At 38.3% G+C, this 13,130-nt stretch overlaps 1 protein-coding gene across 10 annotated transcripts in view; it reads left to right on the top strand.

Moving 5' to 3' along the window:
- LOC126456978 (stress-activated protein kinase JNK) overlaps positions 1-13,130 on the top strand; it is a 582,548-nt gene that overhangs the window by 501,326 nt on the left and 68,092 nt on the right. The window contains exon 2 of one of the 10 annotated variants that reach the window (XM_050092933.1): positions 8,168-8,329. The exons of the other annotated variants lie outside the window; for them this stretch is intronic. Within the exon in view, the coding sequence (XP_049948890.1) occupies positions 8,232-8,329 (98 nt within the window). The 5' untranslated portion in view covers positions 8,168-8,231. The remainder of the gene's footprint in view (positions 1-8,167; positions 8,330-13,130) is intronic. 10 annotated transcript variants of the gene reach the window in all.

The raw sequence follows: 13,130 nt of genomic DNA on the forward strand, positions 1-13,130 counted from the left end.
ACCCGCAATTTAATGCGATTCAGAACCACAGCACGAGTTGGTGTTTTTCATGCTAGCAATCGTAACCAGAAGGGAAAGAGATGAAAAGTTCCAGAGAAAGTACTAGAGCCAACTAACATTACTACACAGAACAGTGAAACTTGGACATACAGTATTGTAATGCCTCATTTTAGAACTAGCTAATGTTTATTGAACTCAAAATTCTGTAACAATAGATTAAATTGTCCATTAGTCTTCGAAACCAAGCTATAATTATTTCATGATTAAAACTGATAAATTCCAAGCATGACTACTTTATTGCGCATGCATATTACAATTATAATATTTGGCACAGTTACATATAAGTATTATGGTGGCAGAAACCACAAGCTCATCAAATAGAAACACTGTATGCAAATGTTACACTAGCTGTGGCAAATGTGGCAGCCACTATTCTAACACCAGTCTGGCCCAAGTAAAGAGTGTTGGCAATCATAGTTCATTTCTTAGAGGCAGAATCAAATAATGGCAGCTAGTGAAGAAAAAACTGAGAGTGGGCCAGCCACTGGGCAGCCTTATATTGGCCTGCTACAGAATTCCATGTGACTGGCCTGCAATATTGGCAGCTTCCACTGTAGAGGGGCCGTCTCTGGATATGGATGATGATATTCATATCGATATGGATGCATCTTCTGTTTGCATATTTGGCAGGTTTACTTAATCTACCACTGCAATAATAATAATAATAATAATAATAAATCCCGTGGAGGCCCGGGAAAAGAATAGGCCTCCGGTATGTTCTGCCAGTTGTAAAAGGCGACGAAAAGAACAAACCACTAATAGGGCTAACCCCCCTTTTAGTGTGATTACTTGGTTCAGGACAGAACTAAAAAAGCCTCGGACAAACGCCGTCATGGTCGGGGACGACGCTTGAACCCTATGCCCGCCCACAATGGTAACGACACTGCTAGCCAACTGGAAAATGATTTAAATCCAAATAGAGGTGTTTTGCAGGATATACCACCCTAGAAGGAAAACAAAGACAGACGATGAGATCGTCAGATGAAGTTAATCGACACCTCATGTTCTGTTATTACCAAGCAACAAACCTAGGAACCAACACAACTGGATACAGATCACAAGTATACACAACATTTATTACCAGATACCCGGAATTAAAATTTTTAACAGAACAACGACTAGCTGATCAGATCCGTGTAATAATAAAAAATAACAGGATACCCCAGTCAGAATTAGAAAACATCAAACAACAAGTACAACAAATACTGGAACAAAATAATGTGCAATCAGAAGAAGAAAATACAGTAATGGACTCAAACATCCCAGAGCAAACAAACAAAGACCAACACGCATCAATTAAACAATCAGAGGAAAACGAAATCTTAAGACAGCCACCAGAACAAGCACAAATAGAACACGAAGAGAGACAAGTGTTAGATATAGAAGAGAAATTTCAGCTGACATATATAGAATACAAAGACACAAATACAGACATCAGACCATTCTTGCATAGACCGCCAAATAACCCACAAGTCGAAACAACAATAAAAACTATCAACACAATCATACACAACAAAATAAATGAAAACACAACTATGGAAGAGTTACAACTACTGGTTTATGTAGGAGCACTCACTACACTAAATATACACACTAGGCAGAGATCAGAACAAACCAACACACAGAAGAAACCCACAAAACCAGCATGGCAACACAGGCTACAGATCAGAATAGAAAAACTGAGAAAAGACATCGGACAGCTAACACAATTAATAAGAAATGAAATATCAGACAAAAAACGAAAAAGGTTAGGTAAAATCTCACAACAAGAAGCAATAGAGCAATTAGATGAAAAGAAGCAGAAATTACAAGCATTGGCCAAACGACTTAGAAGATACAAAAAAAGTGAAAATAGAAGGAAACAAAACCAAACATTCAACACAAACCAAAAGAGATTTTACCAAACAATAGATAACACACACATTAAAACAGACAATCCACCAAACATAACAGACATGGAACACTTCTGGAGCAACATATGGTCAAACCCGGTACAACATAACAGGCATGCACGGTGGATACAAGCAGAAACAGACACATACAAGATGATACCACAAATGCCTGAAGTGATAATTTTGCAACATGAAGTCACCGGAGCAATTAATTCTACACACAATTGGAAAGCCCCTGGAAATGATAAAATAGCAAATTACTGGCTAAAGAAGTTCACCTCAACACATTCACATCTAACTAAATTATTTAACAGTTACATTGCAGACCCATACACATTCCCTGATACACTTGCACATGGAATAACCTATCTGAAACCTAAAGATCAAGCAGACACAGCAAACCCAGCTAAATATCGCCCCATAACATGCCTACCAACAATCTACAAAATATTAACTTCAGTCATTACACAGAAATTAATGACACATACAACACAGAACAAAATTATAAATGAAGAACAAAAAGGCTGCTGCAAAGGAGCACGAGGATGTAAAGAGCAACTGATAATAGATACAGAGGTGACATATCAAGCTAAAACTAAACAAAGGTCGCTACACTACGCATACATTGATTACCAAAAAGCCTTTGATAGTGTACCCCACTCATGGTTACTACAGATATTGGAAATATACAAAGTAGATCCTAAATTGATACAGTTTCTAAACATAGTAATGAAAAACTGGAAAACCACACTTAATATTCAAACAAATTCAGATAACATCACATCACATCACAGCCAATACAGATTAAGCGTGGAATATACCAAGGAGACTCATTAAGTCCTTTCTGGTTCTGTCTTGCTCTGAACCCACTATCCAACATGCTAAATAATACAAATTATTGGATATAATATAACTGGAACATACCCACACAAAATCACACATTTGCTATACATGGATGATCTAAAACTACTGGCAGCAACCAATCAACAACTCAACCAATTACTAAAGATAACAGAAGTATTCAGCAATGATATAAATATGGCTTTTGGAAAGACAAATGTAAGAAAAATAGCATAGTCAAGGGAAAACACACTAAACAAGAAGATTACATATTGAATAACCACAGTGACTCCATAGAAGCGATGGAAAAAACAGATGCCTATAAATATCTAGGATACAGACAAAAAATAGGAATAGATAATACAAATATTAAAGAAGAACTAAAAGAAAAATATAGACAAAGGCTAACAAAAATACTGAAAACAGAATTGACAGCAAGAAACAAGACAAAAGCTATAAATACTTACGCTATACCAATATTGACCTACTCATTTGGAGTAGTGAAATGGAGTAACACAGACCTAGAAGCACTCAATACACTTACACGATCACAATGCCACAAATATAGAATACATCACATACATTCAGCAACAGAAAGATTCACATTAAGCAGAAAGGAAGGAGGAAGGGGATTCATAGACATAAAAAACCTACATTATGGACAGGTAGACAATTTAAGAAAATTCTTTCTAGAACGAGCAGAAACTAGCAAAATACACAAAGCAATCACTCATATAATACATAGGCTACACCACTGCAATTTCATAACCACCTTTACAACCCTTTAGATCACGTAACATCAACAGATACGAAGAAAGTAAATTGGAAAAAGAAAACACTACATGGCAAGCACCCATATCATCTAGCACAGCCACACATCGATCAAGACGCATCCAACACATGGCTAAGAAAAGGCAATATATACAGTGAGACGGAAGGATTCATGATTGCAATACAGGATCAAACAATAAACACCAGATATTACAGCAAGCATATTATTAAAGATCCCAGTACCACAACAGATAAATGCAGACTTTGCAAACAACAAATAGAAACAGTAGATCACATCACAAGTGGATGTACAATACTAGCAAATACAGAATACCCCAGAAGACATGACAATGTAGCAAAAATAATACATCAACAGCTTGCCTTACAACATAAACTTATAAAACAACACGTTCCCACATACAAGTATGCACCACAAAATGTACTGGAGAATGATGAATACAAATTATACTGGAACAGAACCATTACAACAGATAAAACAACACCACATAACAAACCTGACATCATACTCACCAATAAAAAGAAGAAATTAACACAACTAATCGAAATATCCATACCCAATACAACAAATATACAAAAGAAAACAGAAGAAAAAATTGAAAAATACATCCAACTGGCTGAGGAAGTCAAGGACATGTGGCATCAGAATAAAGTTGACATTATACCAATTATACTATCAACTACAGGAGTCATACCACACAATATCCACCAGTACATCAATACAATACAGCTACATCCAAACTTATATATACAATTACAGAAATCCGTAATTATTGATACATGTTCAATTACCCGAAAGTTCCTAAATGCAGTATAACATATACCGTACAGTTAAAAGGAAGTGACGCTTGATCAAGGTCCGCGTCACGTCCCATTTTTTAACCAGACTTAACATCTGAGAAAGTAAAGAAATAATAATAATAATAAAGAATGTACACTTTGCCAGCAGAAACATAGACTCTGTTAAGATCAGCTGGGGTTACTATTTTAAAAACAATAAAGTTGTAGAAAGAGTGCACGTTATCCATACTAAATCCACCAGTCTATAACATTAACTGTGATGCTCGGATATGATCACTGAATAAGTGACAAGAAGACTCCTCATCAAATGCTTCTCAGTGAAGTGTGTTCCATTTCATGATTCTAAGACATAAAAAAAAATCAGCCAAAATACTTAATGAAGATAATCTGCAGCAACTCCGATACCTTTGAGGAACTTGCCAAAGACTGTCACTACTGGTGCTCCATTGCCCTTGCTGCAGTAGGTATATTGAAAGAGGAATGGCACAACCATGAAGAGGGCAACTGACAGAACACACTGTACTGAACTAAACTATCACAAGACTGCCAGAGAAGGCAACGTATGTTGCTGAAAATTTTGTACCAAAAGTGAACTGCATATTCATGTGGGGACATAATACAAAAAGAATGGGTACCAGCTCCCAACGTTAAGTTTTCCTGAACGTGATGATTTCTTTCCTGTTCATTATTAGTTAGATAATTTCTTGTTAGTCACTTGTTTGACAGCTTTGTTATGATCGTACACAGTTTCAGGAGAGAGGGCTGGCTAATTTAAGATGACAGAAGACACTGATGAGACACTGCTGAATGATTTGGATAAATTGTGCATTACACATTACAATAAAACACATGGCAGTTATTTTCAGTAATTAACTAATTATGTCAGAATACTTAATTTTTCTTTCTTGACTAGTTGCTAAAATCTCACTAATTACACTACAAAAACAGAACTTGTGCTGACTTTCAGTACTGGATACTGTGTGTGTGTGTGTGTGTGTGTGTGTGTGTGTGTGTGTGTGTGTGTGTATCAGCGTGGGGGTTCGAATCCACAGCCAGCCATCCTATTTTAGATTTTGTCTGATTTGCCAAAATCACTTTCAACAAACACAAAGATGTTTCAGTCAACAAAGTCATTCTGTATTTCTTCTCCTTTTTTAGTCCAACTGAGTCTGTGTTCTGTCTGTCACAACCCATATATTGACATTGTGTTGAGCACTAACAATCCTTCCATTTAGGCCATACTATTTTTTTCTGTCCCATGCAGTGGTTTCTCTTAGTCACATTCATTCTATAGATAAACAGCAGCACTGTTTTCGGTGATTTGCCAAGATCAGCAGTTAACCATAATAAATAAGTAACTTCTTCCCTGCTGGGCTGACAGCTTCCATAAGATCATAATGATATCTTCTTTATACTAATTTTGTAAATGTATAAAGAAGATAAAGTTTTGAGATAATTTACTTGGTGCATTTTCATAGTTTGAAGTGTAAGTGGGAAAAAAAAATCTTACTGCTATGTCTTGAGAAATATGTAAGAGAATGTTATGTTAACAGTTCATCACTTTTTCCATATGTATCTAATTTGTCTGTGTTAATAAATAACTTAAATAACAGGAATTTTAATGAATGAGGGAGGTAAGTGGTGGTCCTATATCTGTCACTAAGCCCACCACATAATCGGAAGAAAGGGAGCAATAGTTAACTGTCAGCGAAAATTGTATAGCTCACGGGACATTTCTGCACTCCCATTCTTGCTACTGTGTGAATATTATCTTTATGTTGTAGTTAATACATTACCAATTTCTGCCCATTTCTTCTCTCTTTAACATCATACATGTTGTTACCCAATGAAGAAAGTGTATGATAGCACTTTCTTGTTGCTATCCCTATGTTAGTTTCAAATATAAATGTGTAAAATTTATTCATATCATATTCTTGTTCTTTCTCTGTGTTCTTACTTTAGTTTGCCTGGTTGCAGTGCTTAGCTATTAAATATAATTTGTTCAAAAGAGTTGACAAAAAAGCAACTCGGCTTTGTTAGTTTATTTTGTATCTGCATGGAGTGAAGCACATAATTACAGTTTTATTTTTATTTTCCTTGTAATGTAAGGATTATTTATGCTTTCTGTAAAAATCTTAGTTTTAGCTAGTTTTTTATTTGTTTGTAGTTTGTTTTTATGTTAAAATGCACAAGCACAATTCATAAATGATGACGTAGTTGTGGACAGTTATTTTTTTCCTTTCAGTGCATGATGTGTTATCAGTTTAGCTTGGATGAAAATTTGCAGTGGAGACTTTGATTACAGCATGTTTCTATTAGACGTATTGAGTGTCTGCCAGCAATTGGTGAAGGTTAATGGAAGCCTGGGTCCATTCAGTGTGCAGTCTGCAAACAGATTATTTTGCTGACCATCCTGACTGGTTTCAAAATAAATTAGTAAATTACTGAAAAGGGGGGGGGGGATTATTTCAAGTAGAGTGAGGGATTGTTTCCTGACAGTGTGTGAGGTATGGAGTGGCATTACCTGACATGTTGCATTGACTGAAGTAGAGGTTGTAGTGCTCTACACTTTTCTTTTCTTTGAAGCTTCAGTTGTGCTATTAGCACACAGTGCACTTTTTTTTTGCTCAGTGATTAATGATCTTCTTTAGGCAACACTAGTAACAGTATCATTTCCACTTTTGTTTTTTGGCTTAGTCATTCAGGATGGACTTTCATGCATTCATATATTCTATTAAAGAGGCATTTAATTCTTAATACCTTATTGTCCAGGAAATATGTTTGGGACACGGGTGGAGAGTGTGAGGAATGAATTGCATGCATATTATTACTACAGATTTTTACAATATCTTCTTCACAGCAGTATTAGTTCCTTCATGAAGTCTCTTCTTAGTAGGCAAATTTATTCTGTAGTGGAAACTTTGAAATTTCTTAAAAATGTCACTTTATAATTGCTCCTTTTCTGAATACTTACCTATATGCGTTCTCAAAGTAAACTCTAAATGTAAGCTAAACGTTGTATTAGGTGTGTTTGGCGCACTATTCAGTCATTCTCTGAACCAAATACCTATTTGCTTCAGTAGCTGCAATTGCTGGTTATCCTGGTGGATTTTTGTCTTCCAGATAATACTGTGGGTGCAGGCCAGTGAGAACCCCTGTATGTGAAATTCATTATGTGTTGTTGAAACTTGAAACAATAAAGTACACTGCATTTAGCTGTTGTGTGTCTTCCCAAGAAATGTGATTCTGTACTGGAATCCCCTAATTCTGGAAACTTAGTGTGTGAATCGTGTACACTAATAGATCAAAAGTAAATGTTGCACAACGTTATTGTCACAGTCTTGGAGATAATTCTCACTTCTCTGTAATACTGTTCTTTACTGTTCACGACTTATTCAATGAAGAATTGAGTAATCGCTGGGGTAAGACTAACTTTTTTGCCCAATATTTGATCTTAATTCAATTTTCATTCATCGTTTTAATGTATAGTAAATGTGTTTATTTGAAAATTAATTCAGTTTTATTGATATACACTACACTCCATAATCAGCCATATTTGTAAAGAACTAGGCAAAAATGTTGAAGAATGAAAGTTATATGAATGCTGTCCTTCCTTTTTCAACCAGTTCCATTCACTACCAAAGAGGCTAGCAGGGTTTCATGCACTGTTCTCACCCAGGCTTCAGATGATTTCAAACAAGTATTTACGAGATTGAACCATTATCATCATTTATGGATGGCTTCTGCACACACAAAATATTTATTTTTGGGTTGCTTCAATACAGTGCTGTGGAAGTGTCAACCCAGTAGCGTAGTCTTACCCCAAGCAATCAACGAAACAGCACAGCCATGTTCGAGACTGTGACATTTGGTGACACGGAGTTTACTGTCCCAACTCGCTATTTGGGACTAACGCCAAAAGGTATAGGAGCTCAAGGGATGGTTTGGTGAGTACCTGGACGTGCAGATTTATCAACTTCTGATTATTATTTGATTTTTGCGGCATAATAGAACATAATATACCCTTCACTTTTGTTGTCTAACAGCCCACAATTCAATATAGCTCACTTTTGACCAGTGGTATCCTTGTATTTTTGTGTTTGTCTGTGTTCTGTTGCTGCCAGTTGATGTGTTTACTCAATTATTTTGATTTCATAGAGCTAACCCACAGTGCAATATCATATTTGGTATTACATCACTTGGAGCAAAATTCAGATTCATTGAATAGATTCAGGTGACAGACACACATAGGACAGAAGTTCTTTTATCAGGTTCTCACAAAAAAAAAAAAAAAAAAAAAAAAAAGCTACACCGGTCTTCAGACACACTAATATCACTTTGCTGTTGAATTATCTTCGATTAACCTCAGTATATTGTCCTCCCTCTCTATGAATGTGATTATCTTGATTCCACCCTATTGCCAAGAACTTAGTTTATGTCTCCTTGTAAACTGTAGTTGATGTCTAGGTGGGATTTGGTGTACTGACTTAATTTTTGCTGGGCTAATTTCGCTTAAATATTGCTTCCATGATAACTGCATTGTACTTCACCATTCTAATTCTTACTGATCACATGTACTGCAGTTATGAATAGGTACAAACTTTTCTTCTCCTGCTCTGATTACATTTCTAATCTAATGAGCCCTTTTTTTATTGTTTCCATTTTTTGGTCACACAAAATAATTTGTAATGCTCAAGTAGGTAGTTACTGTAGCAATCTTTAGTGAAACATTCACAAATATTTTGCATGCACCTAGCCATTTTTTCAAAGCTTGCAATTTACTTTGTACCATTTACTTTCTACCCAGGGTATCTTTAATGTCGTATTTTGGAGTAGAGTTCTGTTAAACATTAAATCACGACACATTTATATTTCGGCAGATTTTGAATATACCTAATAAATGAATGTTTTTCTTTCTTTTCTGAATCAACAACCTGTTATTCTCTTGCCATATAGCGGAGATGCCGAGTTGCAGAGTGAAGTCACAACAAAAAGACTATTAGAAAATGAGCTTTCAGCCAACAAGGCCTTCATTGGAGAAAGAAAATGCGTGCGCTGTGCATGATGGGAGACACCGGGTTGTAGGAATAAGGAAGAGGATAGAGCAGGGATCGGGAGGGATAGCCAGGTAGGGATGGGGGACAATAAAGTGCTGCTTGTAGGAGCATACAGGGCTGAGGCGGAGAGAGGGTAGGCCCGCTAGGTGCAGTCCGAAGGTTAGTCGGGGTGGGGGTTAGTGGGAAAGGAGAGAGGTGAAAAGATTGTGGGTACGGTGGTGGAATAGAGGACTGTGTGGTACTTGAATCGGAACAGGGAAGGGGCTAATGGGTAAGGACAAAGACAAATGAAGGAATGTAGGATATAATGCAGGGAGAGTTTCCACCTGTGAAATTCAGAAAAGCTGGTGTCAGTGGGAAGGATCCAGAGAGCACAGGCTATGAAGCAGTTATTGAAATGAAGAATATTGTGTTGGGTGGCTTGCTCAGCAGTGGGGTGGTCCAGCCGTTTCTTGACCACAGTTTGTCAATGGCCATCATACAGACAGACAGCTTGCTAGCTGTTATGCCTATATAGAATGCACCACCGTGGTTGCAGTTTAGCTTGTAGACCACATGACTGGTTTCACAGATAGCCCTGCCTTTCATGGGATAGGTGATGCTTGTGACCGGATTGGAGTAGGTGGTGGTGGTGGTGGTAGGATATATGGGACAGGTCTTGTATCTAGGTCTAGGGATCTGAGCCATGAGGTAAGGGGTTGAAGCAGGAGTTGTGTAGGATGGATGAGAATATTGTGTAGGTTCGGAGGGCAGCAGAATACCACTGTGAGAGGTGTGAGAAGGATAGTGAGTAGAACATTCCTCATATCAGGTTATTACGAGATGTAGTTGAAACCCTGACGGAGGATGCGATTCAGTTGCTCGAGTGCTGGGTTGTTGTGAGTCATAAGGGGAATCCTCTTCTGTGGCCGGACAGTGGGAGTTTGGGAGTTGGTTGGTGACTGCAGAGGTAAGGCACGCGAGATCCATTTTTGTACCAGGTTGGGTGGGTAATTACGGTCTGTGAAGGCCTCAGTGAGACCCTTGGTGTATTTTGACAGAGACCGCTCGTCACTTCAGATGTGACAGCCACAGGTGGCTATGCTGTGCAGAACGAAGTTCTTGGTATGGAATGGGTGGCAGTTGGTGAAGTGGAGATATCGCTGGTGGTTGGTAGGTTTGATGTGAAAGGAGGTACTGATGTACCCATCTTTGAGGTGGAGGTCAACATTGAGGAAGGTGACTTGTTTGTTTGAGTGGACCAAGTGAAGCAAATGGGGGAGAAGGTGTTGAGGCTCTGGAGGAATATGGGATAGGGTGTCCTCACCCATGATCCAGATCATGAAAATGTCATCAGTGAATCTGAATCAGGTGAGTTGATGATGACCTTCACGTCAGTAGATGGCTACATCGATACATCTGTCCGTATCAGACCTATCAACCACCAGCAATACCTCCACTTCAACAGCACCCACCCATTCCATACCAAGAAGTGACTTCCATGTATCCTAGCCACTCATGGCCATCACATCTGAAGTGATGAGTGGTCCCTCTTGAAATACACAAGGGTCTCACTGAGGCCTTCACAGACTGTAATTACCTTCCCAACCTTGTACAAAAACAGATCTCCCATGCCTTATCTCTCCAGTCACTCACCACTTCCCAAAGTCCCATTGTCTGGCCACAGAGGAGCATTCCCTTTGTGATGCAGTACCATCCAGGACTGGAACAACTTAATTACATTATACGCTAGGGTTTCAACTACCTCTTGTTGTGCCCTGAAATGAGAAATGTCCTACCCACAGTGGTATTCCACTGCCCACCGATCCTACACAATATCCTCGTCCATCCCTACACAAATCCTTCTCCCAACCCCTTGCCTCATGGCTCATATCACAGACCTAGTTGCAAAACCTGTCCCATATATGCTCCAACCACTACCTACTCAGTTCTGGTCACAAGCATCACCTATCCCAGGCTACATGTGAAACAAGTCATGTGATCTACAAGCTAAGCTGAAATCGCTGTGCTGCCATCTACATGGGATGACAACTAACGAGCTGTCTGTCCACTTGAATGGTCACCAACAAACACTGGCTAAGAAACAGCTGGACCACCCCATTGCTGAGCAAGCCACAAAACAAAACATTCTTTATTTCAATGACTGCTTCACAGCCTGTGCCATCTGGATCCTTCCCACTAACACAAGCTTTTCTGACTTTCACAGGTGGGAACTCTCCCTGCATTATATTCTAAATTCCTGTAACACTCCTGGACTCAACGTTCATTAGTCTTTGTCCTTACCCTCTGGCCCCACCCCGGTTCGCATTCCAGCACTACACAGCCCTCTGTTCCACCAATGCACCCACAGTCTTTTTACCTCTCTCTTTTTCTGATAACTTCCTGAGTGCACATAGCTGCCCTACGCTCTCTTCACCTTGTCTCTGTATGCTCCCATAAGCAGCACTTTACTGTCCCCCTCCACCTGGTAGTGTCTTCCATGATGGTCTTTTTGTTGCGCCTATCTGCATCTCAGCATCTCCTCTATATCCTGAATTTTCTGTTTGTTTTCCTCTTATGTATTACACAGTTAAGACCCATGTGAAGTTGCTTATAACATTTTTATTCTTGCTAGGAAATTTTTTTGACATTTATTTATAGACAGTAAAGTTTTACCCGGTTTATTGGATGGAAAAATGTTTCTTTTACTTGACAAAATAACACTCATTGGTACAATTGTGGGTTCTTAGCTTTACTCCTGGAGGGCACCAAGATGATATACCAACACGTAACATTTCAGATCAGTGTATTATAACTTGAAGAAGATTAAATACTTAGCTTGTTACAATAAATGTCCACAGGAATTTCACAAGCACGTATTACTGCCACAGAATATTAATGTATCACTTGACACAGAACTAAATACTGGTCTGTTCTCACAAAGCACACTTGACTATAAGCTTTTATGCTAAGACCTGTGTAAGAAAATTGTCACACAACTTGCTCAGTAGAGAGATGATGCTGTCATCTTTGAGATGATTGCTGACTGGGATAAGTGGTATTCTGCTCTGCTAAAGTAAGCGAGCTGATCCAGTGGCATATGGAAACACTTAATGGGCATGTCATTGCCACTGCCTCTCATTCATCGTTGCTTCTGGCAACGACTTTGTTTACTTGTGGTTTCATCATGAGGTACCATCTTACCCTGGCACCTTCCTCTTCGGGCAACACTAAAATTTTGGTGCAGAAAACAAAGGGGAGGTAAAGAAGGAAATAACTGAAGATCTGTTGGAAATAATAAAGTGCCCAGATTATCAATAAATAAGGTGACAGGAGAAACTTAAGGGAGAATGGTTACAGCGACAAAGCATAGACCTTAGACGATGACTCAAGACAGGAAACAATCTGCACTGATATCGTAACTTTTTGTTACATATTGTTGGCTGGTATGTACCGTGATATGAACTTGGGATGAAAGTGTGGTTTCCTATGGATTGTAACAATCGCTAAAACAAATATTGTTACATGTTAATCTTACAGATTATGTTGACAACATGGATTTGTGCTTGTTTGCAGTCGCTTTGGAACTTTGGTTTCATTATCATACTTACACACATATTGCCACAGATGACATTTAGGTACATATTTAAAATACCTCCTTCCAGATACTAAATCATTTCAAAACTTGTAGGCCAACATGAAAATGAAAGGA

This window comes from Schistocerca serialis, chromosome 2, assembly GCF_023864345.2.
Source record: "Schistocerca serialis cubense isolate TAMUIC-IGC-003099 chromosome 2, iqSchSeri2.2, whole genome shotgun sequence".
Taxonomy (NCBI): Eukaryota; Metazoa; Arthropoda; class Insecta; order Orthoptera; family Acrididae; genus Schistocerca; species Schistocerca serialis.